The sequence below is a fragment of the Cyanistes caeruleus genome, chromosome 19 (genome assembly GCF_971803275.1).
Source record: "Cyanistes caeruleus chromosome 19, bCyaCae1.hap1.1, whole genome shotgun sequence".
In the NCBI taxonomy this organism is placed as follows: domain Eukaryota; kingdom Metazoa; phylum Chordata; class Aves; order Passeriformes; family Paridae; genus Cyanistes; species Cyanistes caeruleus.
This window is the reverse complement of record NC_141719.1, coordinates 4,933,491-4,961,325: the sequence shown is the minus strand read 5'-3', so window position 1 is coordinate 4,961,325 and position 27,835 is coordinate 4,933,491. Positions and strand designations below refer to the sequence as shown.

Sequence of the window (27,835 nt, the reverse complement as noted above, 5' to 3'; positions counted from 1 at the left end):
CATTGTACTCATCATGTGTCTCAAACTTAAATTAGCCTCAGGGAGTGCAGAACAGTTCTTGTTGTGTGATTGCTCCACTGGAGGATTTTAGAATGTTCTGGATCTTCAGTAGATACTCAGACGCTTGGACAAGTCTCCTTAAACCTTGCATCTGCCAAACTTTGGTCAAGTTGTTGATGCTTGCCTCGTAGTTTTCAACAGCAAACTGAGCAAATATGAACAAGCACTGTAGGAGAAGTTGGTCATCCATTTGTTTTTTGAAGGCATTTAAGAGGTTTGAAAGCAGCCCAAGTTAATGAAAAGCTGTGTTGATGTCTCCAGCTTGTTCAGGATGGAGCAGTGGGTGGAGGTATGAAGGAACTCCTCACTAAGCAAAATTCCTATCCCCTGGGCAGTGAGGTGTGGCTGCAATCCAGTGCTGAACGTGTTTGCTTTTGCTTGGTGTAGCTCTGGGCTCTCTGATGTCTTGGCTGGGGACTGGACTTGCTGGAGCAGCTGTGGTGGGAAAGTGTGGGCCAGGGCAAAACAATGGAGCCTGATAGGACTGGCTTGATCTAGAGTGGTATAAATGGGACAGACTCAAAGGATGCAAGCTAAAGAAGAAAACTCTGGTAAAAGCAAAAATCTAAAATTAGATTTTTGTTTAATATAAGGTATGTGAGAGGAGAGGGGTTGGACATCAGATTCTCTCTCAGTGTATTAGTTAATTTTTCTTGAAAGCTGTGTGCTTATGCTTGGTACTAACTCCAGGCATACAGGGAAATTAGCTTCTGGGAAAGTCAGAAATGCAGCACAGCCCCTTGCAAGGCTGTTAGTGGCCCCAAATAAGAGGGCAGCCTTTTTGGGGCCAGGTAGCCCATGTCTAATGAACCTGAGTTTGGCTGTGTCACTGGGTCACTTAAGTGCCTGCTTGGCAATATTGCTGTTTCAGGGGATTATTTCTCTTGCCTTTGGGGATAGGTGGGCAGAAGGAGATGGGGGGAGCATGATGGAATAATAAATGCAGTGCTGGGTATGAGGAAGGATCAAGGGATGCTCAGGGACATAGCCTCTTTCTTCCAGTTCCCTCTCAAACTGTCAAGAGATAAGAGTGCAGGATGTAGTTTAGTCAAGGTTAGAGCTAAAGCAGTTCTCTCACCTCAACAAACATTTGCTTGTCATCTAAAACCAAGGTGAGAAATAGTTTTAATTTCCCATCTGGTGAGTTCCCCCCTGAAAGGGAATGAGCAGTCTCCTGACCACATGTATTTACTGCTGGTGAGTCACTGTATGTGCCTGGACAGATGTTACCTTGCACCTGCAGCATCTTCAGCCTCCGTGTTCATCTGGATTTGTCCTCACAGCCCATCAGTTACCACAGAATTGCTCCCACTTCTCCAGTGGTGACCTGAAGCTCAGTCTGTGAACTCCCCATCCACGCAGGTTTATGGAGAAGGCAGTCTGGCTTTCCTGGGCTCCTGTCCAGTGCTCTCACCAAAGAGAGTTACTGCTTTGGCATAGATTTTTTGCTTTGAAATGTCATATTCCTGTTTAAATTTTTCTATCTGTGCTGCTGCAGGCCCTGGGAAAAGAGCTGTTGGTGCACACACCAAAGACTTTGTCTCTGAGGGGTTGGAGCTGTGACACTTCAGCCCATCTCAGAGGGGCCTGGGGCCAGCTGGCCAGGGAGAAGATGTGTGTTCCTCTGTGTACTTCTTTCTTCTTCTAAAATAGCTTTAGCCCTGTATTTTTGTGATCCAAGTGTACTAATGCAGAAATAGTGCCTTTTTTTTTTCTTGTGTCTTCCATGAATGGCTATAAAAAAATGCCCTGTAGCAGTTAGTGCCACACAAAGAATTTGTTTTTCTGCTTCCAGAGGGCTTTGTCTTCTCTGAAAATGGGTAATTTTCAGAGTGAATTTGGCACAGGCTGTTCCCACATCTGGCTTGGTGACCTCATTGCTCTCTCCTCACCTGATGCACCTCTCACCTGACTGGAAATGGAGAAAAGGAGGGGGTCAGGGAGCAGTTACCAAGCAGCAAGGAGACAGCATTCTGTCAGTGTCAGGTTCAATGAATGGCTTCAGTGTTTGGAGGCACTGAGGAATTTTGGATGAACAGTCCAGTGAGTCACAAAAGGTCTTTGGGAGGAAGGCAGGGGGAGAGCTCGATGCTGGCATACAGCTGGTACTGTTTCAGAAACTTTATTTGTGCTGAACTTGATATCGCTTGTGACTCTCCTGGGATCTCCCAGAAGCACCAAAATATTTGAGTGTTGGTCTCAGTATGGTGAAACCATACTTAAGTGTCTTATCCTACATAATGCCTCCTGCTCAGCACACTCTGCTGCAAACATCTGCAAATGAAGTGTCCTTAATTTCGATAACCAGGCAAGGATTAGCTGTGTGGAGATCTCCAAACATCCAAACAGAGCACTGCAAGCCAGTGGAGGTTGCCCTTGAGTCTCTGGTAGAGCAGGTTGGCTGTATCACTCCTGGAAAGCAGCAGCAAGAGAATTGGCAGTGGGATCATCCTTCTAAAATAGGAATGCAGGATCTGCATCACCACCACTCTCCCTGGCAGTTTGGTTTGGAGAGGGTTTGTCAGCCAAAGCCCTGTACAGTGGCAGAGATGAATCACACACACACATCTGGCAAACCTCTGCAGCCTGGGACCCTGCAGAGCTCTGGGAGGCTGGAGAGGCTGATCACCTGAGCTCTGGCTCTGGCAGCATCTGGGCTGTTGTCACATCCTCTGGGGAATTCACCAGGCTGATCCTGCTTAGAGCACTGGGAGTTGCACAGGCCTGTGGTCAGCATTCCCAGGACTAAAGGAGTCTCCTGTGGGCTGGATCCAACCTGTGTTTGCCTCTAAAACTCCTGCTTGGTGCCCAGGGCCAGTCACCAGAAATGAAGAATCCATGGTTTGATCTGTTTTGAGGAAAGGCTTAGAGTACAGCAGTTTCTGTGGAATTCCAAAGGAGTTCAGTGTCCAAGACCTGGTGAAACAAAACCTTAATTTTTTCATTAAATTTAGCTTTGCAAAGAAATGGTGCATCCTGTTAGACTTTGACTTTCCATGGTCCAGATGTTGTCCTGTTATGTAATAAATTGAATTTCAGTCTTAATTTTTATTCTCTTGTCTGAGAATAAAGTTGTAATTTTCTAAACAAATAAACGGAGTAGCTTTCTAGGTTGGAGGCATAACTTGACTAAAATCTGTTTCTCCCTCCTTTTTTGCAGGAATTCTCAGAAGTGGAGAAAAGAGATCCTCAGGAGCTAGTTGGTAAGTTCACTCAGAAGTATTTCTTCACAGGTTTTTTTTAAGGTAGATGTTGTAAGTCCTGCTTTGTAAAAAAAGCATTTTCCCTCTGCCCTGGCAGTGCTGTAGTTTCAATTACTGTCTGAATATTTTCAGTGAACTTTTCTTCTGGGAGAAAAGTTTAATGCTTAAAAATATGAAAATAATTTTGTGTTTAAAACATATATGTAAAGGGCAGTGTTGGTGTTTTTCTAGAGCTTAAAACCAACAGTGTGGCTTTGTCTAGACAGAGCCAGTGGAACCTGGAGTGATGACTTTGTTCTCAAAACTATTCACATTTAAATGTGAGCCACTTAGAGATTTACAGCTGTGCTGTCATAGTACTGTATGTTTTCTAATGGTTACTAAAACTGACTTGATTTTTGTGACATCTCATTTATTCATTAGTAGATTTGGAAAGTCCAGGGTTGTCATCTTGAAATACAATTCTCTGCTTGGTCTTTTGGGAGCTGCACAGAAGCTGTATTTTACACTGCATTTCTGACTGTCTTGAACTGATCCTCTTTTCCTGAGGTTACTTCTGCAGCTGTGTGGTATCATGTAATAATATGTGATGTAATAATTCTGTACTTAAAAACTAATGAGTTTGGAAGTTGCTTCATCTCTCAAAACAGTTTGATATTTCAGACATAAAATGTGTAAGTGTAAATTAAGATGGAAAATACTCAGGTGCTCAGCTGTGACTCCTACAGCTGTGACATCCCAGTCACTGAAGTCTGGGATTTATAAGTCTTTTTTTGTTGGCCTGCTCAGACTTTGCAACTGCTCTATTGGATTTTATGCCTTTAGAGGGCAAAACTGCTTCAACCAATCTCATCATCAAATGCAATAGAAATATTTCTCCAATCTACTCATCCACCTCAAAATGCACCCTGGAAACATGAATGGCACAACAGCATTTGGGGTAAAAAGTACAGCAAAATCTCAGGAAGCCAACTGCTCTTTTCCTCTGTATTTTACATATGGGTGAAGCTGTACAGTTGTGAGCAATGTAGTGGGAAGTCCTTTCCTGAGGAAGGTGTAAGGCTCAGATTACAATTCTGCTAGTCCCCTTTTCCCCCAGTGGCTGCCCAGACTGGATTTCTTTGTCTCAGGATGGCCCAGACTTGTACATGGGTTTAAAAGCAGCACAGGGAACACTTGGTATGGGTGAACAGTATTGGAGAGTCTGAGACCTGGATTGAGGTCTCTGCAATCTTAACTTTAATATCCTTTTCCAACAGCAGTGTGCAGGCTGGCTTTGTGCAGAACCAGGTCATTAGAGGTCAGCATACTTGCCATGCTGGATTTTGTAGGTCTGTTCCATTAGACCATATCTTATCTAGTTGAAAAGGAACTGTTGCAAGAGACTTACAGTTGGAGTAATGTAAGAACCACTCCCTTTCTGGAAGCTTGGACTTCCACAGTTAAATTTTTTTAATGGAAAAAGGTGCAAGATTTTCTGACACAAAACAAATAACTGCTCCAATCTGGTTTTTGTCTATCAGTCTGGGGAAGTCAAAGTCTTCCTTGGACAGTTTTCCACAATTGCTTTTTGCATTTAAAGTATACAGACCTGCCCTTCTCAGAAGATAACCCTACATTTTTCAGCATCACCTTTAATAAAGTCTGTGACTGTGCAGTTGCTTGAGTATTAAATAAATGTAGTCTCCTGCCAAAAGCACTGTTTGTGTTTTACCTCCCCCAGATGCACAGTAATGTTGGAGCAGCTCTGGGAGTGGGAGCCAGCTGGGATCCATCTTCACTGCTCTTTTTTTGTTGTTTCTCTTTTTTTTTTCCCCCTGTAAGGCTTCCAGCTGGATCCATTCCCTGATGTGCTTAGTGCATGCTAGGTGAACACTGGAGTTGGCACAAAGAAAACAGTAGGGATGAGCTGCTGGGAAGGGCATGGTTGTCCTGACTAATGCCAAAGTAGTGATCACATAATCAATGGCTGACAGAATAAGAGGGAATATTTTAGCCCCATGGTTGAGAAGGAAATATGTGTGAAACTTATTTTCATAGATTTTTACATCAGCATTGTCCTTTTGAGCTTTTTGTACCACTCTGAAGAGTTCATGGTGCTGCTATGACATTGCATTTGCTGTTTCCTGCAGCCTTGCAAAATGATACTTTTAGGATGTAGGGGTTTTTTTTGGTCCTGAAGTTCTTTGCAGCATAGTTGTTTACCTTTTGGATCATAAGAAATGTTCTCTCCAGCCATTGGGGTATCTAACCACAAAGTCAGTGTGTTCAGAAGAGCAGAAAGTATGGCTGAGTTGCAGGTCTCCCTCTGCATTTCTCAGCCCACGGAGCAGAAAGGGACCTGGTGTCCTTCCATGGATGGGTGACTCACTGGCATGTTGTTGTCTCCAGTTCTTCCCTCTGATTTGGCTGTTCTGGTGCCAGGAAATCAGAACCCCCCCACACCCTGGTTCATGCCAAGCAGCCTTGACTAGAGTGCCAGGGAATGCAGTCTTAGAGACCAGGCACCACCGGATTGCGTGTCTCCAGGGGAAACCTTTGTCACTCTGATCACCCTTTCCTTGCTATTTTGTATAGTGTGACATTTAGAAACAAACTAACTGCCTCTAATCCCTTGTGGCTGCTTCAAACACAGCACGTAAGTGACCCCTGAAAGGGACAGGAGTTATTCATCCTACTTGGGAGCAGCGTTAATCCAAGAGCCACGATCCGTACCATGTCTGTCCTGTGCAGCCAGCTCCTGTGCTCTCTGTTCTTTTGGTTTTCTCTGCACTAGGAAAACATTCCTTCCCATTTGTAGGAAACAGAATTCCTGTGTGCTCTCTGACAATGGGTCCAGCATAGTCTTTGGACTGAGAGCAGTTGTTTCCTTCTGGAAGTGGAGCTCACAGTTTGCTCTTTCTCTCCTGCTTTGCAGATTGTCTCCTGCTATTGAGTATAGGTCACACAATCCATCTATCTCAAACTGAAGAGCACATTAAACATTGCATTTACATTTTGTTTTCTGCCTCACCAATATCTGATGAGCAAATATCTTTCACTGGCTGCTGGGGTGCTGAGTCTTTGCAAGGTACCCCGTAATATTTACCTGCTTTGGCGTGCTGTGCATGGCCTGGGAGCAGAGGAGTGGCTCTCCTTTACCACAGTGCATGTGCTGACTGCACAAAAAGCTGCAAACACCTATTGCTTGTGCTGATGAAGTTTTTAATTTTTAGGTCAGCTTGCAGAAGGAGAATGCACGGACTAAGCACCAGCAGCAGTGTCCTTTAGCAGGGGGATGCTTTCAGGGGCAGTGGCCTCTGCTTTCTTGAACCCCCATCTGACTCACGGGATCTGCTTCACAGCCTTAGTTCTTTGTCAGGACTGGGAATCTGATTGAGGAAGATATTTACTTACTGTGAGCCAGAATCTGGGTGTGCCTGGAGTGATTAACTGTGCCAACAGCCACTTCCTGAGGTCCACACTTGGAGATCCTCTAGGCTGTGAGGCTGCAAATCACAGGGCAAATTAGGGGCTGTAGCCAATGTCACTACCTGTGACTCATGTCAAAGTAAAACTTTGATCTTGGCAGGAATAACAGGATGCACAGAGCAGTTGGATGTATCCTGTGAGGACACACCTTGTTGTGAGCTGTTCATCTGCAGTTATTGCTGTAGAGAGGGTGGAAAGCTGCCCTTGGGACTTGAAAAACACGAAATGTTTTGTACAGGAGTATGTGGCCATTCATGGCAGTGCCAGGATTACAATCCCAGCTACCCTTTCCTCTAGGGAATGAGCTGCTGGGAGGATGCTGTGGAATCAGCCATTCTGTCTGAATGGGGAGCAAGTTTGAGGACTGCTGGAGGGCATGGACTATTTGTACTTCCTTACTGTAAATAAGCCCAAAGGGCTTAAACTCACCCTTAAACTCACCCTTTTCTTCCTAATGATGTGGCACCTCAGTCTGGCAGCAAAGTGATGAAATAACTGAGTAATGCTGCAAGTTTGTGCTCAGTTTGTGAGGTACATGTCCTGCCTTGCTGCTGGCAGTGTTCAGCTGCCTCCAGCTCTGGTGGGATTGCAGGAGGCAAAGATTTCTTAGTTCCAGTTCCTTGTAAGCCATTATAAGATGCTTCTCCCCATAATGTTGATAAAGGATTGTTTTCACAAGGCTCAAACAAAAGAGGAAATGAGCACCAAACCTGGAAAGTAATTCATCAAAATACATTGTCTCATTGGGAGTTCTTGTTCTGCCTCCAAAATTATTTATTTTTCAAGGGGGCTTTGAATAGATTGGTGAAGATATTCATATGACTGACGCTTTTTTGCTGGTAAAACAGAGGTCCTGCCCAGAGTTCCTGAGTTTATATGAGCACACAGTTCCCCTTCCCATAAATGTTTTGTTTCTCTGTGCCTCATCTGCAAAGACACTAGACATCCCTCTCTGTGGGATGCTTAATGTTGGAGCTAGGCTTGATATTTTTAAATTTTTTTTTTCAGGCACTCTCTTTGCTTTATCAAGATTTAATGGTCGTTTTTTGGTTTTTGTTCTTTTTTTTTTAATGTTTCTGCTGCTGCTGTGAACCTCTTAAGCCAGTAATCAGCTTTTACCTTTCCCAGCAAGCGACTTGTGTGACTTGTGTGCTGTGTGTTATCCACACCTCTGTGTTTTTGCCACTGTCTTTCTGGGTTTCCCAGAGCTCTGATTGACCCAGAGGCTTCCCCATCCCACCAGCAGCTGTAACCTGGAACAAATGTGTGCCTTGTTGTCAGGGAGCTCCCTTTGCCTGCCTTTCTTTGGGGGCTCTGGCAAGCTTTCCTCCTTCCACAAAGGCTCCCACTTGGTAAATGCCAAAGGACACTTTTTGTTCCTTACTGGCAACTGCTGAAGAATTTAACCCTCAGCAACATCTTGATCAAATAGAATGAGTGGTCGCCTGCCAGCTTTGCCTCTCCAAAGGATATTGTCCTTAGTGCTTCACATTTTTACAAAGGACATGGAAACTGTAGCAGCACTGATTTTGTGTGGTGTTGTTTATCTGTAGCCTCAGCTCTCCAGGGTTCCAACAGCCCTGTCTGGCCTTTGGGCCCTCCTGGCCTGTGTTCAGAGGAGCTGAACTCTGCGTGCTGGAGCTGCAGCTCGGGCAGCTTTACTGAGGAATGTGTAACTGAGGAGCTGCACGTGTGAAAAACTTGGTCTGTGTGACTTCTGTGCTGCTCTCGGGTCTCTTATCCAGTACAGAGCAACTCTGGGGTGTGTTCCCTGGACAAATTATGCTTGAAAACAATCCCAGCTGCTTAAATGGGGCACATTTCTGGCTTGGCCAGAAAATTGTCTGGGTTTCCCATAATAGTGGGAAAGTAGCAAGCAATGGAGGGAAATGTGGCTGCTTCTTTTGCTGATAACTCTGTAAACTAATCTTTACAGAGCAATCAGGTACTGTAGTAGTATATCCCAGTACAAACAGCTGTGGAAATTTGGCAATCTGGACTGGGCTGTTCCCAGTCCTGCAGGACAAGTTGTTCTTTCTAGCAATAGTCTGTCTCTGTAAGCAAAGATCAAAGTGCCTATTAAGGAAGTGTTAACTTAAGGATGAAATGTAATTTCTTGTGGTTAACTCCTGACAGCCTTAGGGATCATTGTTCCCTCCTTGAACCATTTTGGTTTATCCAGGTATGTCCTGAAGTAAATAGTCTAAATAGTCACTAAATAGTCACTAAACAGTCACCAAGTGATTATCTCCCCTAAAATGGCAAAGAACCAGACTGCAAAAAAATGATCCTTTGCTCCTCCACATGCATGGTCCAATTCTCTTTCCAAGAGTGTAGGTATCAATAAAACAAGCATCACATCTCTTCTAACGAACCAGCCTTCGGTTCTTTAGTTGCTTCTTGCTCAGCATCTTGGAAACACCACAAGTACCAGTTGTCAGCATTCTCATCACCTTTGCCCTGGGTTGCCAATGAAGGAGTAGTGATGACAAAGACATAAAACAAATTTAATGACTTGTGTGGCTGAAATTCCTGTCAGTAGTGCCAGAACTCATCCCAGTTTGCCCTCTCCAGCTTCTTTTTCAGAGAGAGTGCGGAACATGTCTCCAGATGAGATCAAAATCCCTCCTGAGCCCCCTGGCAGATGCTCTAACCAATTGCAGGTTGGTATAAGTCCATTTATTTATTTTTTTTAAAGACTTGTAGTTCAGGGCATATTTGGGAACCCAGCTCAGTAATTTTGCACAAGACAAAGCTCCAGCATTAAAGCTGGGTTTTATCACACCGAGTTTCTGAATGCATCATGTTAATGCTTTAGGCTTTACAGCAGTTCTAGCTGAGGAATCTCAAAGTAGCTCTAAGCTGTTTTCCAGCCTCTCTGGGTTACTTGTGCTTTAAAACAGCTCTTGATCCCAGCAGTGACACAGAAGCAATGTTTACTGTCAGGGCTGCTTTCCCCTTACCTCAGCAAATTCAGCTCCCTAGCAAAGAGCAAATTGTTTTTCTGTACAGGCCCGAAATCCCCTAAACTGGAACAGTTGAGGCAGCAATGCCTGGATTCCTTTTCCACCTACATGTCTCTGGATTGTAAACATTTGGAGGGAAGGCTGGTACCTTAGAGGCAACAAAAAAACACAAATGCATGTTTTCTCTGGTGTACACCCAAATAACAGCAGTGAGAACTGTGTTCTCTTCATTGAATGCAAATGAAAGAGCAGGGACTGCTGTCTCCTAACACATGCTTGAGTTTTAATTCTGATTTTCTGCCCAGCAGAAATACAAGTAAAGAATCACTCCTGGAGGCTCTATAAAGTAGCCCCTAACATGCAGTGGTGATTCAGAGTGACTCACCATCCAGATGATGCTTTCTTCTCCACACACCGTACCTGGGCACACCCAAACCTCCTCTAGTACTGTAGGAGGATTTTACTGTTCTGACATCAATGAACTGGAGTGTGTTAGACCTGAGGAATGCACAGAGCTTGACGGGGCAGACAGAATAATGCAGAATTTTTCCCCTTTGACAGCAATTTAGTGTGTTACATCAAAGGGGAACTTGTCCTCTGTTGGCATGTAAAACCACATCTTAGAGTACTTTGAGCAAGGAGATGGGATTGTTGCTTAGAAATGCAGAAGTGCAAAACTAGTGCTTTGCTCTTTTGTCAAATTTTTCCTCTGATAAACTGTATTTTGAACTCTGCCAAAGGGAGGATTTCTTATTATAAAGTTGACTGAATAGTTGCCCATCTGTGGACTTGGGGAACCTCACTGCTACCCCATGGGGAGGGGATAAAAGGGAACACCTATTCAATCATTTCTACTCCCCAGATTCACCTTTTTGCAGTTTGTTCCTTCAAACCTCACAATGTGTGTGCTGGATGTGGAGATTGTGTCATTTCCTCTTTCTGATTATGTGACAACCTGATGAAAATTTATCTCATAGAAGATTTTTTTAAGGTTGTTGAGTTTCATATCAACTCTTAACAGTCCTCTTTTATTCAGGCTGCAGCAAGCCCTCAGACAATAGTCAGCTCTGTGTCTGACTGTCCAGGGAGGGAGACGTGAAGTGACTTAACCAAAAGCAACAGAAGAAAATTGACTCAGCTTCTCCCATCCTGAAAGACTGAAGGCCCAGCCTCTGGTCTTTTTTTATGTGCCTCTTGCACTTCAGAAATTTTAATCATAAAGAAAAGATGATGGAAATTACTGAGGATATTTTAGGAATAGCACTTAACTCTCTGATCTTTCTGAAAGCTCCTGCCTCTGCTGTCCCTTCACCATCACCAGAGTTGGAATACTTGTACATACTTTCATCCACCTTGCTGAGGAAGGAAAAAATCATGTTTGATTTGAAATATTTTAGCCTTTTTGGAGAGTAGACTGCTTGACATCTGCAACCTGAGTCAGTTGTCTTTGGCATGGGCTTGTGCCTTGTGGGTGATGTGCAAAGAGAAGCTGATTCCATCTGACTGGTACCAAAGCAGGGATTTATGAGCACATTGTTCCTAAGAGCATTTGGCTGCCAGTGGGCACCCCCAGCAATACCTGATGATCACACTGGGTTTAGTTCTGCAGCAGAACTTGGCTCTGCCTGGGTTACACATGAGCAGGGATGTTGCCCTGTGGGCAGTGTAGCCCAGCTGCTGTTTCTCAAGTGCTCACCTGAGGCTGCAGGTGGGCACTGGTGGGTGCTGTGAGTTGGTGGGAGAACCTCTGGATTTCAGAATTGGCTTCTCTGATTAAAGGGAAACAATAGACTGGGAAGGAGAAGTCTGTGCCTTATGTACTAAAGCCTTCAGTGGTTGCAAAGATAATTCCTTTACCAATCAGACAGTTCACGAAGGTACTTCAGACATTCAAGGAAGAAGTGTCACTTAAGCAGCCTGGCTCTGGTGTAAAGGTGAAATTCTAGCTCAGTTCAAGGGTGTCACTGGTTCAGTTGGCTTCTTTTCACATGTCCAGTAGTCAGCTGCTCCTTTTCATCCTGGCTCACCCTATGATCTTTCTCCTTTAGGATAAAATTCAAAAGCTGTATGAGAGGAAAGTGAAAGAGGGCATGGATATGAACTACATCATCCAGAGGAAAAAGGAATTTCGCAATCCCAGGTGAGCCACCATCACAGCACCACAGAGCAAATTTGAAGAATTTTCTTCTTTGTTGGAGTTGTAGCAGAAGGATCCTGAACAGGAAGGACTACTGCTTACACAAATAGTCTTTCTCAATTTTCTGACTGGAACAGTAAAGCTCTTCTTTGTGTTTAGTAAAGCAGCAGCTGGAGTTGGTGTGTTGGTTAGATTTAAAATGTGAAGACTCAGGATGAAGTACTTTAGAAGATGTGCCTGTTCTGGGAGCTGGGAGATGTTCCAGGGAATAGGAAATGCTGTGGATAATGGGGTGTCACATCCATCATAGCAGGTGTAGCTTCCCAGGTTCTCATTTCACCTGAAGAGGTGACAGCATCTCTCTGTTTACACATCTGAAACACTTCTGTTCCCTTCTACCTCCCCAGTTCTGTTCTGACCTCTTGCTTCTCCTTTGCAGCATCTATGAAAAGCTGATCCAGTTTTGTTCCATCGATGAACTCGGTACAAATTATCCAAAGGTGAGGGCAGTGCTTTTGACTGGAAAAGGAGTGGATAAAGGTAACACAGAGGTGTAAAGTCTCACCTCAGGCTTTCTCGAGCCTGCTTGCTCAGAGGTCCTGTAAGGCAACCTCAGTCTGAGCCTCTGCAGTGAAGTGAATGTTTTTGTGTGGCACTGAACCTCAGTGCCTCAACCTTTGCTACAGTGATTCTGCACAAAAACTGCTGAATTGTGGAGGTCTGAATGGAACTCCTTGAGTGGGGAAAGAAGCTGAGTAGCAGAAAAATGCATGACTTACCCCAGCATCCTTTTTTGCTTCAAAGCTGTTTCTTCATTCACAACAGAACATGGTCCCATAAAAGAAGGTCTGATGGGATCTTTGTGTCACTGGGACACAGAAAGAAATCAGTGATGATTCTCATTGTCACCTCTGATTATCATCAGAGAATAGAAATACATAAAACATTTTTGCACTGGGTTGTGTTTCTGTGGGAATAGCCCTAATCTGATTTATTTCTTTTTTTTTTCAGGACATGTTTGATCCTCATGGCTGGTCAGAGGATTCATATTACGAGGCACTAGGTAATTCCAGGAAGTCTCTTTTTTTGTCCTAGCTTAGGTCTTTGTGTTTTGTACTTAATTAACTACACTGGAGTCTTCACTTTCTGTATAAATGAGAAGTCATCACATGCTCTTTAATGACTCCATTCTGGTTGGATGTGCCTGAATGTTATTGATGCTTCATCAGTTTGGAAAGGCTTTTAATTTAAATTGGTTCTGCAATGTTTTCATCTCTCAAATCATTAAATTAGTGCTGCAATGCTTTGATTAAAAAGCAGCAGTTGCTTTCATGGCAGTTAAATTTTCCTATATAGAATTTGATTTTTTTTTTTATGGGAAATGTGTAAATGAGAACTGTGGAATTTTACTGTTCTTAGTGCTTTACATCTTCTGCTGTTTCTCAGCTAAAGCCCAGAAGATTGAGATGGACAAACTGGAGAAGGCCAAGAAGGAACGTACAAAGGTACCTACTCAAAACCTAAAGAGATGCAGGTGCAGGGCTTTTGTTTCTTTCCCTGCTGAATTTCATTCTTTTGCTTTGCTATTTCTGTGCTGAAACTGCTTGTTTTATCCCAGATCTCTCCTTCCTTCTTGCATGTCTTTCCCAAACTGCACAGATAAAGTTATTTGCCCTTCCTTATAGGTCCATTTATAGGTTGTTTATTCCACTGGATTTCCTGCTGTTTTGGCAGTATTTTTAAATGAAAGCTCTAAAAATGGCATTGGGTAAGTCAGATGCAGGCAAGATAATGAATAAAGAACAATTTTTCCTTAATGTATGACATTTTGCCTAGTGCCTAGCCTAGTTAAAGCTTAATTTCCTCACCATGTTTCTGTGTGAGACAATACCTGCATTCTGTTCTCCTTGTTGCATCCAGTTTCCAGAAAAGCTGGGCCTATTTTAATTTTGTGCATTTTGTGACAAGCCCAGTTATTCTTAGATATGCCCCAAAAAGAGCACAGACAGGCTTTGGAAGAGATTTCATTCCTGTCCTGTGTTTCCTTTAAGCCAGTGGCTGGCATTAGAACATGTCTGATGTTAAAGATTTGCCACCTAAGCTGCAGAAGGCTCCTTCCATCTCCAGTACAAGGAGGTTTTTCATGCAATGCATGCTGTGTCTTGCTGCTTGTTTTGGTTTTTTGCACGGTAATCCAGGTATCTGATGATGCCCTTGCCCAGATCTGCAGTTCTGAGGCTGCAGTGCTGGTGGAGCTCTTGTTGCCAGGTTTCCTGCTGTGATGCAGTCACAATAAATTGTGCAAGCAGGGACTTGCCTTGCATGTTCTTTAAAGTAAAATGAGTAAGAGCTTCTAACTGTATAAATACAGTGTTTAATGACCAGGATCTATGCTGTCTGAGCTGTATCAAATCTTGTGCTTGTACCAGTTGACAAACACATTTTTATTGTATCAGATTGAGAAGCTGGGTTGCAACTTAATTAATCCTTAATTCTTGTGGCCTGAGAGGTCTGTCTTTTCCTTCCTGCATGATGAGCAGCTCAGAGGCCAGTCCAATGTCTTCTATCACATAAAAGCTGTTTTTAAAAAACATAGAGAGGTTCTGTGGGTTAAAAAAATGCTGTGTATCTTAACACTTCCTTTTTTTTATCTTCTCCTCTTTCTCTCCCTTCCCAGATCGAATTTGTGACTGGCACTAAAAAGGGTACAACAACAAGTGCTGCTTCCACAACCACCACAACATCCAGCACCACTGTGGGAGGTAAAGAATAGCTGTGAATGTATCCCTTAAGCTGCAGTAATGCTGGGATTAGTGCTTCCTGAAGCCTCCTGAATGATCCTGTAGATAATGCAAGGGAGTGTTTCTTCTAAGGGGTGTTGGACTAGCTTTCCTCTAGTCCCTGTATTCCATGGCTGTCCTGGAATGAAAGACTGGGGCCAGGTGGGATAGTGAAGAGACTTACTCGTGGGTTAAGAAGCCTGCTGCTGTCTGTAGTTACAGAGTATTCCTGGGACTGATAAATTTTGAGATTTGGAAATACTGGAAGTCAGTCTTCTGTCTTGGAAACTGAGGGGAAGGGATAAAAATCACTGGAGGCTGATGAGTGTGTCCAGTGCGTGTAGCTGAGTGGGTGGGATACGTGTGCTCTGTTGAAATTAAATCTGCTTTGGGGCAGGGAGTGATCCTCTCTCCCCTTTGGCTGGAGTTCAGGTCTAGAATTCTACTATTACTCCTGGTTCCCCAAGAAAAAATTGCCTTTCCTTCTCACCCTTTACTGCCAGTGTATCCTGAAATAATGTGAGGGGAAGCTGTCTAGTCAAGCAGTGGGATATTAAGGGTTGACAAGACAGGGTGTTGAGAGGGGATTGGTGACCTCTAAGGCAATGCTAATCTTTGTGTGCTTGGTTTAATCCAATTCACAGATGCCCAGAAGAGGAAGAGCAAGTGGGACTCTGCCATCCCCGTAACGACGATAGCTCAGCCCACCATCCTCACCACCACTGCAACACTGCCAGGTGTTGTCACAGTGACAACCAGTGCCAGTGGCTCCAAAACCACGGTGATCTCAGCTGTGGGCACCATTGTGAAAAAGGCCAAGCAGTGACTGCTGTGCTGGGCCTGGAGTCTTGGACTTGTTTGTCACTGAAGCCATTGTCCTTGGAAGGGAGGGGTGGCTTTCCCCTTTGGTAAAAGATGACAAGATTCTTTGAAGCAGCCCACAGTTCTCCTTTGGAAGGCTGGGGGCAGGAGCAGGATGCCAGCTGTGTGCCCACAGGAATGGACCTCTGCCCACCATGCCTCTGCCTTTGCTTGCTGGGGGAAGAACCAGGCTGCCTGTGTTGTGCTGGAGGAAGGTTGTATCTGGAGTCAGCTGTAAAAGTTTGCTTATTAATTACTGCATTGGGGTCTTACCTACTTGCAAGTTTGGTTTAGGGGGGAAAAAAGGAAATAAATTAAAAGGGCAAGCAGGGAAGGCCTGTCAGTATTAACCCTGTGTGTTCCAGGTGGTGCTCCAGGGCTGCCTGCAGCCTGTGTAGGTGCCTCCCTCCAGAATCAGCTCAGTTCTGAGGGAGTTGAAGCAGAGACAACCACTCAGTGTCCACGTCCAGATGTGTAGCAGAGACTTGAAACAAACTACATCAGTGAGTGTAGGCTCACTCCTTGTCCTAGTGCTGACACCTGTACCCTGTGCTCTCTGTGTAGATCTTAGTGACCACATGTGAAACTGTGGAACTCTTGAGGAAACTGTGCTGGAACATCCTGTTACCATCTCACAGGGATGGAGATTTCTATGCAGAACCCTCAAGCTGTAGAGGTTTGATTTGTGAACTCACTTGCAAAGACCTGTGCAGAAAACACTTCTATTGCCATGGAATGAGGTTGGACAGCAGATAAGCAGAGGAGAGTGTCTGATCCTGTTTGTGACGTTGTCCATCTTTGTTTTAGCTCGTGATGTTCTGTGAATGCACACATGGCAGTTACTGCTTCCTCCACTGTTGTGAAAAAGTATTTTCAGTTGAAAATTTTGTTGTATAAAAATTGAAAAGTCTTTTAAAAAAAATCCCTGGTGTCATTGATGTGTCTGCCTGTCTTTAGAGTCAAATTTCTACCCAGAGCCTCTTTGTCCTAGTGTTTAAGCAATGGTAGGGAGAGATGGTTGCCAGATGAGCAAAAGTGTAATTTTCTGAGAATTCAATAATTTGGGGTTGCTTTTTCTTATTTTCTTTTCCTTCCAGTTTGTTATGTAGCTTATGTCACTCCTAATCAAGATTTTGCATTTATGGAGACTCAAGGCAGAAATAACAGGTTGTTGCTCCTGCTTGTTGATATCCTGTTTTTAGATCATTTTAAAACATGTTAAATACTTTGGTCTGGCAGTCACTTAAGCTTTAAAAAAAGAAGCATCTGTGTATCCAGGAATGCACACGGGAACTAAACCAAGGACTGATGTGACTAGCATGGGAAACTGGGGGAGATGGTGGAATTGCTCTTTTTAAAGCAATAAAATATTGAAAGGCATGAAAATAGTTAGATGGAAACATCTCTGTTAATTTACTTTGCATTGGGCTGCTGGCTTGGCTCCTGTAATCTTGTAAAGGTGCATTAACTCCATCTACATCCTGTGGGGTAACAGCTCTGCCCTGACACTGTCACTGGGAGAAAGCACAAACTGGGAGAGCCTGATGAGACCACATTAATTAGCCATTCTTGCCAGTTAATCCCTTGTCAGGGCAACTGCTGGAGTTCTTGGTGTTGAATCCCACTGCAGAAGGTACTGAAAGTTGTTTAAATGCATCTTACTCATATCACACATCCTGGCACCCCACTCCTTCCCCCTTCCATGTGCCCTCTTCCTCCTCGCTCTGCAGCATCCATAGTCATTCCAAACCCCTGGATTTCTTGGTGGGTTTTAGGATCAGAACTGAGAAGTGGTGGTTCAGCTCCTGTTTTATTCTGGCAGGCAGGGAGTGACACTGAGTGACACTGTCCAGCATCTGGGAGTGAGGGGAAAATGCTGATCATGGGAACTTGATGTTGCAGCACGAGGGATGAGGAGAAATCCTCCTGAGCTCTGCTGAGCAGAGTTGCCATGAGGCCCCTGGAGCAGCAGTTTCCAGACTCCTGCAGTAAAGGCTCCTGCAAAAGACCTGCAGGACTGAGCTGTGCTCTGGCAGTTCCCTCCTGAGCTCCCAGGAGTTGGTGTTTGCTGTCTGCAGTGGAGAAAGCAGCTTGAAACAGGTGAGGTTTGGGTTTGGGTTTTTTCCTCCAAAAAAGCTGGAGTGAGGCTGCCAACCCCTGTATAACAAACTTGCAGCCAGTGAATTGCTGCTCTTGTTTGTCTTGCTGAGGTAATAGATGGATACTCAGGTTGGAAGCTGCAGTTTTGAGGGAAAAGCCTTTTTCCCAGCTCTGAAAATGGGATTGGACAGGTTGATGGCTTTCACTGAGCTGTGGTCAGTCAGTGCCACTGAAGCTGGAGGGAACATCAGGCACACAAGGGTGATGTCCTTAGGGAAGAGGATCCTTCCTGGCCTGGGAACCAAGGCCAGAAGCCCTCAGAGAGGAGTTTGGAGTGGTTTGCTTTGGAGCTCTGGCCGCTGAGGCTGGGGGGACCTGCTGGGTGTGTCAGTCCTGTGTGCTAAACTCTGCCCCAGCTGCAAACTCAGAGCTGACACAGAAAATGTTCCTTATGCTGCTGCAACAGTGACTGCTCAGGCTGCACTTGTGACTCTAAAAGCTGTAGATACTCACTCTTACCTCTCCTTCCAAAGTGATGCTAATGATACCCAGGAGAGTAAAACCAGTCCCATTTTCATCATTCCTTAGTCCAAGAGGTACAATCTCTGCTCCTTGAACACTGCAGGACTTCTCTCTGCCTGTCTCCTTCCTAAGCAGAGGTGTCTCCTAACTCAAGGAGCTTTGTCTCAGCTGAACCTCCACGTTCAAGTCTGTGTCTCTGCCTCAGCAGAGGCAGGAGAGCTGCAGTAATGAAGTCATCCTTGGCACACTTGGTTCTACTCTCCCTCTCCCTTCTGAAGTCTTTTCTTCCACCTCCATGCCCCGAGGTGTTGATTTTCTCTCCTATTTGCTTGTTGTGCTTTAGAGATCTGTCCTCCTTTGATGCTGGTGTGGGAAGGGATTTTGTGTGTTCAGGACTTGCTTTTATTTTCTGTCTCACTGGGTGCTGCTGGGCTGAGGGAGCAGGTGGGGAGGGCAGCCCTTGCCAGCCCCACCTCAAACCGTGGAATGGGAGCACCTGAAGCTATGTTTGAGTTGGATTGCTCCTGCACTGTCTGGTTTAGGGGAGTTATGCACTGAGATGAACAAAAAATGAAAGAAAGAGTCTTCTTTGCCAGGGCTTTGGGCCGTGCCAAGGCTTTGCTGATGACAGCTCCAGCAGTGAGGGAGGTGATGGCTGCAGCCAACACCTGCACAAGCTCCTTTCCAGCTCTTCTCCATTGCAGGGGAGAAGTTACCTCCTGTGAAGCCCCTCAAACAGGTGGGTTTTGTAATGTGCCCAGTGAGTCATCAAAGGGTATGAGCTGCTCCTTCCTGGGGAATGGTGTGAGCCCAGGAAAGCCCAGAGCTGGTACCTGCAGGGAATCACAGGATGGGTGAGGCTGGAAGGGACGGCAGTGGCCCAAACTCAAGCAGAGTTTTTCCTGGAGCACTTGGCACAGGGTTGTGTCCAGACAGTTCTGGAGTATCTCCAAAGAGGGAGTGAGAAATTCAGATCTTCTCAGCAGGGCTCCCCAAGACTGTCTAGTGTTCAATGTTCCAATAAATAAATTGCTGTGGAGGCTCAAGGTCCCCTGAAAGGGCAACAAAGTTCCTCCAAAGTTCCTCTTCCCTTTGGAGGGGACGTTTACCTCAGCACATTCCTGCATGGCTTTTACAGAGCACTTTTCCACCTCTGAGCCTTCCCTGCTGCTGTTCTTCTGTTTATATTCCACTTCCTTCCTTTTGTTCTAAGCGAGAGCTATGGACACCAATGACTTCCAGGAGTTGGTCTTTGTTTATTTGAAGCTTGTCTTTGGCTGGGGCCAGGCTCGTGCTCTGTGTTGCCAGTAAACAGCAGAGCTCTGGGATTTTACAAGGAAATCTTTTGCCTTTTTGCAGAGAAGCCATCGGTGTGTGCTCAGCTCCTGGCAGTTGGGTGAGGTGCTGATGTATCCCTGGAGAGCCCTGGTGTCCCCAGATGGGTGATAGGATTGTCTCAGGCTGAAGTTGTATCCTGGATCCTTTGCTGATGTTTTCCTCTGGTGGTGTTTCTGTGTCCTGCTTCCCTCTTGCTGCTGGTCTGTCCCAGAGGCAAATGTTCATCAGTGAGATTTTCCTTTAGGAACATGTTCATGCCAAGGAACATCCCCTGGAAAACAGGGGGCACGTGTAGTTAATGCTGCCTGGGGGAAAAGGCTGAGGGGAGAGAATATGACAGGATTTCATCTGGCACTTTTAACTGAACAGGGAATTATATTAAGCATCATTTAGTGCCATAAATTATGTGCATGTTAATGAATGTTAATAATACATTATTACACATCCCTTTTATTTAAGCCACATAGCAGGATATTGTCACTACAGAGTGCAGTGTTGGGATTGTTTATTTTTCTTTTAGTAATGTGTGTTGTTACAGAATTTCAGAAGGGGATGAATGTGCTCCAGCAGCAGGATTTTGGCTGTAACTGCTCAATAAAGACCTAGAAAAAGCCCCAAAGCTGTCTCCAGGCACGCTGTGGTGGCAGGACAGAAAGAAGAAAGGCTCTGTTGCAAGCTGGCGTGGCATTAAAAAAAGAAGAAAATAATTAACCCTGAAATCACTTGTAATTATCAGTAATTGGCACTCAGACTGGTAGTCTCAGCAGAGAGAGCAATAATTTCGTGTGAGCTATAAAATTACTTGTTTTCCCTCCTAGGGCAAAAATTTCTAGGCCACGTTGCCACAGCAGAAAATCACTGATTTATAAAAGTGAGATTTGCCACAAATGTGGCTGTGAGCTGTGGTGGAGCCATCTGCACTGAAATCTGCTGACCCTGCCTCTGAAATCCCTGTCCTCTGTTCTTAAAAACAGCAACTTTGTGCAGCAAAAGCCTAATCCAGCAGGCAGGGAGAGCAAGGTGTGGAACCAAGGCAAGAACTTGAGTTCACCAGGTGTTCCTCCCTTGTGGAAGTAATTTGGAGAAGTTATCTGAAAGACAACTCATAAATCAAGTTTTTTTTTTTTTTAAATAAAATAAAAATAAGATGAAGCTAAAACCTTTTATATTCTCATGAGTATTTACAGAAAAATTCTAATTCCTCTCTGCTTTTTTGCCCTAAAAATTTGGTGGTGAAGTTGCCTTTATCTTGGAAAAGTGCCTTTATCATCAGCCCTGCAAATGTAAAAGCAGCCCAGTTACAGCTCTGGGAAAATTCACGTTCCATGGGTGTGGGATCTCTCAGGTGCTGGGGGGGGATGTGTTTTAAAGAAAGGTGCATAATTGGTATCTTGAGCTCTTCTGGCAGCACCCAGAGGCTGCAACTGGGCTTCTCCTCCCAGCTGGAAAGACTGAAGGGAGCTGGTCCCTCCTTGCTGCTCCAGGCTGTGGGGATGGATGGGAGGCAGAGGGTGTCAGGAAGCCCTGGGGCTGCCAGGGTCTGCAGGTGAGAACAGAGATCCTTTACAGGAGGCAACATAAACATTCTCCATCTCAGGTGGAGAAAGGAGGACATCCAGAAAATCAGGACACTGAGTGTTGTGGTGGAAGGTGGCTGCTCCTGAGCTTTTCTGGTTGGCTCCAGGATTCCTCTTAGGGATCCATCACTAAAATAACTGGGTTTTTTTACTACTCTGCTTCTTGCTTGCAGCCTAAATTGGCTTTTTTCAACTGCAGTGGCAGCATTGCTTACCTCAAAGAGGAAAATTGCACCAGTGGGAGGTGGGATGGGGCTGGTGAGGTGACCAGACACGTCTGTGAGCACCAGCTCCTCTCCCATTTTGGGAACTGAAGCCCAGTTTTAATTTCACCTGCAGTGTTCAACATCTGCAGCTGTGGCTCCTGAGGCACAGCAGGAGCCTTCAGCCCCTCCATGGGAACCATCTGCTCGTCACCAGCAGCTCAAGCATCAGCACCTGGCACTCACAGCCTGGTCCTGCACTGCCCTTATTTTGTCTCACGTCCCAGCTCTCATTTTGCAGTCGCTATCTTGATGTGTTTTTAAAAAAACAACAGCAAACCTCATTCATTTTCAGAACTTTTGTTTAAATCTAGGAAATCACATCTCCAAAAGGGCTGGGGTGGCCAAGTCATGTGTTGGGAAACTCGGAAATGCCAGACTGAAACTGCCTGGGCCATCTTCCCCTGCACCCCTGCCTGTTTCCCATTTGCTGCAGTTTTTAATGGCACAAGCACATCCTCCTTTATCCTGGGGCTAAGGCAGTTTGCATATATTAACTTGAGCTTCCTAAATTCTTGTAGTGAAAGGAGTCCTGCTCCTCACCTTTCAATCAGTTCTGCTGAGCAGCAGCCTCTGTAATGCCCCACTGATAGCAAGGAGGGCAGAATTTCCCTGCTCGTAATTTTAATCTCCAAGTCAGGCAGGAAATGTGCCATTTTTTCATCTGGCTGTTGCTATTGTTTGTGTTGAAGCTCAGGGGATCTATCAGGGAGCTGAAATGCAGCCTTTGCCACTGCATCTGCTCCAAGACGTGTGTGCTCCACTCTGGAAAGTGTGAGTGGTTCTGAGCTGTCACCAACCCCAGACTAAAGCAAAAGGGTGTTGTGGACAGGAAAACAACCTCACCTGAACTCCAAACTCTCCTCTGCTGTTCCTTGGACTGGGGATTTGGCTCGAGCTCAGCAGGAGGACTGGAATCAGCCGTGGGATTGCAGCATGCTGGGGTGCAGGTATGGCTGGTTCTCATTCATGGTGCCACAAGGGCTTGCGTGGACTCTCGGGCGGGTTTACTGCAGGTGAGGAGTGCTCTGCCCTGCCCATGCCCTGCATAAAGCAGGGTGCAGACCCATCCTCTCTGCCTGCAAAGCGCCGAGCCTGGGCTCCGCATCTGCAGGTTGTCGGGGCAGGGATTTCCCTGATATTTCAGCCAGGAATTTCCTGAGCTCTGAGGGTGACACCCGCCAGCCGTGCCGGGGGGAGCAGCCCCTGCCGAGGGAGCTCGGGGAGGTGAGGCCGAGCAGCCCCTCCAGGCTCCCTGCCCAGGACAGCGCCTTCCTCAGCCCTGTTCCTGTGGGATGGTGCTTGCTCGGAGGGAGGCTCCGAGGGCTGTGCCTGCCCGGCCAGGTGTGCGAGGGAGCAGCGAGTGCCAGCCCCGCCTCACGGGCACCCCCTCCTCCCTCCCAACTGGGATAAAACTTCTCCTCACCTGGCATCCAGGCTCATTTATCGCAGCTGCCACCTTTGCTGCCCGGCAGCCCCTCGGGAGGGCAGCGAGAACAAAGCGGAATATTGGGCTGGGGAGTTATGTGGGACCGCGGGCTGGCCGCGCTCCCCCCCGCACCGGCACCTGACGTTTAACCGGAAAGAGAAAAACGACTCAAAATAGAGAGGAGGGAGGGAAAAAAAAAAATTAAATAAATAAAAAAGAAAGAAAAGCCCAAAGCTGGAAATCAAGTCGCAGCAGCGAAGCAGCGCTTTCCCCCTCTGCCTTCGGAAGGATTTCTTGGCTCGGTGTGTGGGTGCCTGTTATTCCGGCTGCAGGATTTGGACTCGCAGTCAGACCCAGCGCTAATGAGGTTTGTGGAATTAATTCATCTGCGCTCTGCAGCCTCCGGCTCGCCTGAACTTTGCTGCTTTGATGAAGCGGGCAGTGAATTAACGGGGGACAGGTGGGCAGGACAAGGGGCTCAGCCCCTGCCCGCCTGCTCCCTCTGCTTTTCCCGTGTTTTGCCGTCCGGTGCCTCCGGCTGGGAAAGGCTTTGGGGGCTGCACGGCTCCGGGTTTGTGTCTCAGGTATTTGGGGTCAGGGTGGGACAGCAGAGCCCCTTGGGGACAGCTGCTGGGGCTTTCAGGGCTTGTCCTGTCCCTCAGCCCAGCTCCAGGGGAAAGGCTGCCGTGCACCCAGGGAAAGCTTCCAGGGTGAAAATGAGCCGGGCTGTGGCTGCCCCCGGAGCCCACCGGGGCTGCTTTCCACAACTGGTGGCTGCCCCTGCAAGGGCGGAGCAAGGGGAAAAGGCCAGGAGAGAGTGGGGGGTTCAGGGTGGGCTTTGCTGAACTGCGGGTGTATTTGCAAATCGGTGGATCCGAAATGGCCAGGGAGCAGCAAACGGGATAGGATTGGTGTGAGGGGCATGGGTGAGGTGGGGGAAAAGGGGGATGAGGAGCGCACACGCAGGAGAAGGAGGGGGAAAGTGTCTTGTGGGGCCAAAGGAGCGGTGAAAGCGGCAGGGAGAGCACACGGAGGGAACGGGAGGGTCCCGGGGCTGTGCTGGCGTTTGGGCAGTCCCCAGGCAGGGTCGTGCCCTTCCTGCCTCTGCTCCTTGGGGTCGGGGGAGATGGTCCCACAGCCACCAGCCCCTCACAGCACGGGGGGTGCTGGCCACAAAGCAGCTCCCAGCAGCTCCATGTGGGTGCCAGGGCTGGGTCCCGCTCTGTTCTGTCCCCAGCTGGAGGGTGCTGGGGGCTGTCTGGGGTCTGGAGCTCAGCCTGGCAGCTGTAAACAACAATTGGAGACCCTCACATGGAGCCTCTCAGGAGCACACCCGGGGAAGGAGGGGAGATGGAGGGGGAAGGCAAACAAAACAAGACCAGTACGATTTTGTTTGTAAATAATGATTTGATATGTGGGTTGAGTTTTTGGAAGTTTTTGGGAGTCGGGCTTGACAACTTCCAGGTTTTGGAGCATGGTCCCAGCAGCTCTGTGGCACCACATGTGCAGCAGTGAGAGCATGAGCTGAGTATCCCTGATCCCCTGGGCCGTGGCTGCACTGCCCATCCTCAGCACACAGGGACATGTGGCTGCTCCTTGATGCCTGTTCCAGGGTCAGTGCCCTGCACAGCCCCTGTGTCTGCAGCAATGAAAAGAGCAGCTCCCACCCAAGAGAGGAGAGGCTGTGCTTGGGAACTCACTGCTTGAGCATCTCCCTCACTTTGCCACTCCCGTGTCCCAACCTGCCGGGTGTCCCCCATGTGGCAGCTGGGACCAGGCTCCTGCTGCTGCTCTGTGGCTCACCACAACCTGCTCCTTGCTCCCTCTCCCCCATCTGCCATTCCAACCCTGTCCTCTGTCTCATTGCTGCGGGTTGTTCGGGGCATAGCCTGGATTTTTGGGGATGAGGTAGCCAGTCCCAACTTCTCCAGACTCAGGGGTTCCTGGCAAATTCCTGGAGCAGGTTTGTTGGCTGTGCTGAGGGGCAGGGTAAAGGGTGGGGGAGCAAGAGGAGACCAGGAGGAAATGCTGGAGCAGGTCTGGGAAGTGGTAGGAAGTTTATGTGCAGCCAGGAGCTACTCTGCCTTTCTCCTTGTTTTTGCACAACTGAACACTATTTTTGTTGTTGTTGTCAGGAAAACCCAACCAAACCAAATCCTGCAGCTTTCCTGAAATGAAAGTGGTGTTTTCCCTTCCAGAGGACACTTCTGAAAGTAAGGGGTGGCCACTCCCATATTTTTGCACAAATATTGCAGGCTGCATTCCTGCAGTGGCCGTGCTCTGTGCCACCAGTGCCTGGCCTGCTGGCATCTGCCCAGCAAAATCCTTGAAGGTTGGTGGCTCACAGGGCAACAGGTTGTTAATATTAAGCAGGATTTTATGGCCTTCTATCTCAGCACTTGAAAAGACATGATAGCAATTTATGTGCCAGAGGCCCAGGGTGTGTCCATCCGTTCCTTGGTGACTTTTTCCTAACTGGTGATTAAAGGAAGAGGCATTAGGTCCTTGTGAGCTGACCAGTCTGGTCCCATACTCAATCCTTTCCTTGTGGCCCATGCCATGGTGGGAGATGGGATTTGCTGAGTGCTCAGGTGATGTTTTTGTTTTCCTTCCATGGGCTCTGAGGATTTCTTCCCTACCCTTGCATCCCACCTGTAACTGGCACCTCCCCACGTCTCCAGAGCGCTGTCCTGGGCTGGGGCAGAGCAAGGAAAAAGGAATTTTCCTGGCTTCAAAATCTACCTGTGTCAGTTGCAAGGGACACAGCATTTGGTGTGAGGACTGAAGGAGGTCATGGGCATGTGCCAGGTGAGGAATGGTGGCCTCAGAGCCAGCGCTGCAACTGGACTTGGGGGGACAGGGACCACCCAAAGCCAAACCTGCAAAGGGCCTGCCTGGGGACAGTCAGTGTGGCAGGAGGGAAGCTGAGGAGTTCCCTTGCTCAGCTGGTACCTTTCACCAGTAAGAACAGCTGCCCATTGGTAAAACTGCACGTTGGCTGCAGGCTGAGGAACAGCAAAGCTTCCCCGGGTTTCACTGCAGAGATGCTGCCCTGAGGCTCCCCTGCTTCTCACATTTGAGCCACTGGGCATTAATGACTGTGCTAAATCCCTCTGGGCACAGCTGGCAGGATGAATGAGATACCAAAGTCCTGTCAGTTGCTGCCTGTGTACCCAGTGACTGTCACTTGGAGCCAAGTGCAGCCACCAAGGGAGATGTCCTGTGCTGTTGATGCTGGGTTGGTTGAGCCCTGTGTCACAACAATTGCTGCATTCAGTGTATTCCACTGGCTGCAGAGGCCAAGTGGGATCTGTTGCTCTTGAGTCAGGTTGGGTCTTTCCAGGGGTTTCCCTGCAGGCCAGGCCAGGCTGTGAGCCTCTGAGGTGACTGTTCTGTGTGCTGGATGTCCCCAGGAACTGTTTGTTACTGCAAAAACAACTTTTCTTGCTTCCCTTCCCTGTCTAAGTGTCTTTCACATTCTTTTCATTTTAGTCAGGGCTGAAACAGCAAGAAGCTATAAGAATTCATTCACATTTTGTATTTCACAATTGCATCTACCAGGAAGGAGATGATTTAATGATAACTCTACACTGTTGTTTTTCCCTTGGCTGCTCTCACTTGCTCTCCTTGCTGTGTGCAAGGCTGAACCTCTGGCACAGCAGCTGCAGAACTCGAGTTCCAGCTTTGTGCCTTTTATTTATCACATCCAAATGCTGACTTCTGGATGGCACTGAGTTTCCTCAGTCACGTGTGGCGAGGGGAGAATGGTTCCCTCTGTTTAGGATTTGACCTCTGTGTTCATCAAGGGGTCCTGCTGCCCTGGACAGGGCAAAGGGGAGCTGCCAGGCTCTCAAAACCACAGATTCATTCAAGAACTCCAAAACCCCAAGCCTGGCATTTCCCAAGGCCTCACCCTCTCTTTATTGTTGGCTTGACCATCCTGGAAACTCTTAGTGTGATAGGAAATAGCCAAAGGGAGGGGTCAGTGTTGCTTTTGGGGAGACATGTGGACAATTCACTTTGTTTTCCTCCTTTTTTTTCCTAAGCTACCAGGAAAAGCAGTGTCAGTGCTCACATGGGAGGATGGTGCTGGGTTTGTCTGGGAGCCTCCTGTGCTCCAGCTGCCTGCACCAACCCCTGATGTCGAGCTGGGCACCCCAACTCCAGGTTACATGGGTATCATTGCCAGGGATTTGGAGCCTTTTGCAGATGCCTGAGCAGAGTACAAACTATCCTTGGCTTTGTTGTGTGCCCTGCCATGCAGAGCTCAGCAACTGCTTCCAGCCTCGGCTTCCCTGGGGTGTGAGGGGTGTCCCACCCTGGCGGGGCTGGGAAGGGGCTCTGTGGGAGCTGCTCTGCTCATGTCCAGCTCCATTTCCATCTCTTGGCTCTCTGCAGTGTAGCAATCCCTTCATTTCAGGAGGAAGAGGATGAATGTGCTGCCACAGGCATGTGCCAGGGTGCTGCTCCTGTCCCTGCTGTGCGCCACCGGCCTCTGCCAATGGAGCAAAAGTGAGTGGAGCTGTGGTAGCTCTGTCTGCCTCCTCCCCTTGGGGACTGTGTGTGCCTGTCCTGGGCTCCAGAAACACCACCTGGAGAACACCTGCTGTGTGTTTTTGCTGCTGTTTTCCATCTCCCCAGCTTTTGGGGACCCTCCCTTGCTACCCTGCTGCTGTTTTGCAGCCACTTTCCAGTAACCAGACAAAACCTCCATCTCTCCATGGGATCAGCCTTCCTCACACCCTCCACAGCTCAGTGTGTTTTCCCCATCCCTGATGCCCTGATCTTTCCTGGCAGACAACCGCTGTGTGCTGTCCCGGGCAAAGAGCTGCACCGAGTGCATCCGTGTGGATAAGGACTGCTCCTTCTGCACCGACGAGGTGAGACCTTGCAGGGCAGCCTGGGGCTCCACCTCCCACCCTGCTGATGGAGGGACCCACCACCCTCTGTGGGAGAGGGACACAAGAGCAGGGACAGCTTCTGGATCCAGCTTCTCTTCTGGATGGGAAAGGCTGCAATGTGGATTTCCTTCTGGTGCGAAAAATGGGGAGGGATGGGAATCCAGGGCAGAATTGCAGCAATAAAGAGGTTTAACAGAAAGTGTCAGTGCACCAGAAACAGTGTGTGC

At 47.3% G+C, this 27,835-nt stretch overlaps 2 protein-coding genes across 10 annotated transcripts in view; both read left to right on the top strand.

Moving 5' to 3' along the window:
* The window catches only part of SAP30BP (SAP30 binding protein), a 29,040-nt gene extending 12,174 nt beyond the window's left edge, over positions 1-16,866 (top strand). For both annotated transcript variants that reach the window (XM_023938601.2, XM_023938602.2), the window contains 8 exons: positions 3,221-3,263; positions 9,309-9,397; positions 11,749-11,840; positions 12,277-12,337; positions 12,849-12,900; positions 13,284-13,342; positions 14,515-14,599; positions 15,262-16,866. In XM_023938601.2, the coding sequence (XP_023794369.2) occupies positions 3,221-3,263; positions 9,309-9,397; positions 11,749-11,840; positions 12,277-12,337; positions 12,849-12,900; positions 13,284-13,342; positions 14,515-14,599; positions 15,262-15,443 (663 nt within the window). In that variant the 3' untranslated portion in view covers positions 15,444-16,866. The remainder of the gene's footprint in view (positions 1-3,220; positions 3,264-9,308; positions 9,398-11,748; positions 11,841-12,276; positions 12,338-12,848; positions 12,901-13,283; positions 13,343-14,514; positions 14,600-15,261) is intronic.
* A 4,561-nt stretch (positions 16,867-21,427) lies between these two features.
* ITGB4 (integrin subunit beta 4) overlaps positions 21,428-27,835 on the top strand; it is a 28,909-nt gene continuing 22,501 nt past the window's right edge. For 3 of the 8 annotated variants that reach the window (XM_086856727.1, XM_086856723.1, XM_086856721.1), the window contains exons 1-3: positions 22,715-23,074; positions 27,128-27,219; positions 27,505-27,587. In XM_086856727.1, the coding sequence (XP_086712853.1) occupies positions 23,070-23,074; positions 27,128-27,219; positions 27,505-27,587 (180 nt within the window). In that variant the 5' untranslated portion in view covers positions 22,715-23,069. Of the gene's footprint in view, positions 22,229-22,697; positions 23,075-27,127; positions 27,220-27,504; positions 27,588-27,835 lie in introns of those variants that run through there. The other 5 variants (XM_086856722.1, XM_086856726.1, XM_086856720.1 and 2 more) reach the window with 5 other exon arrangements.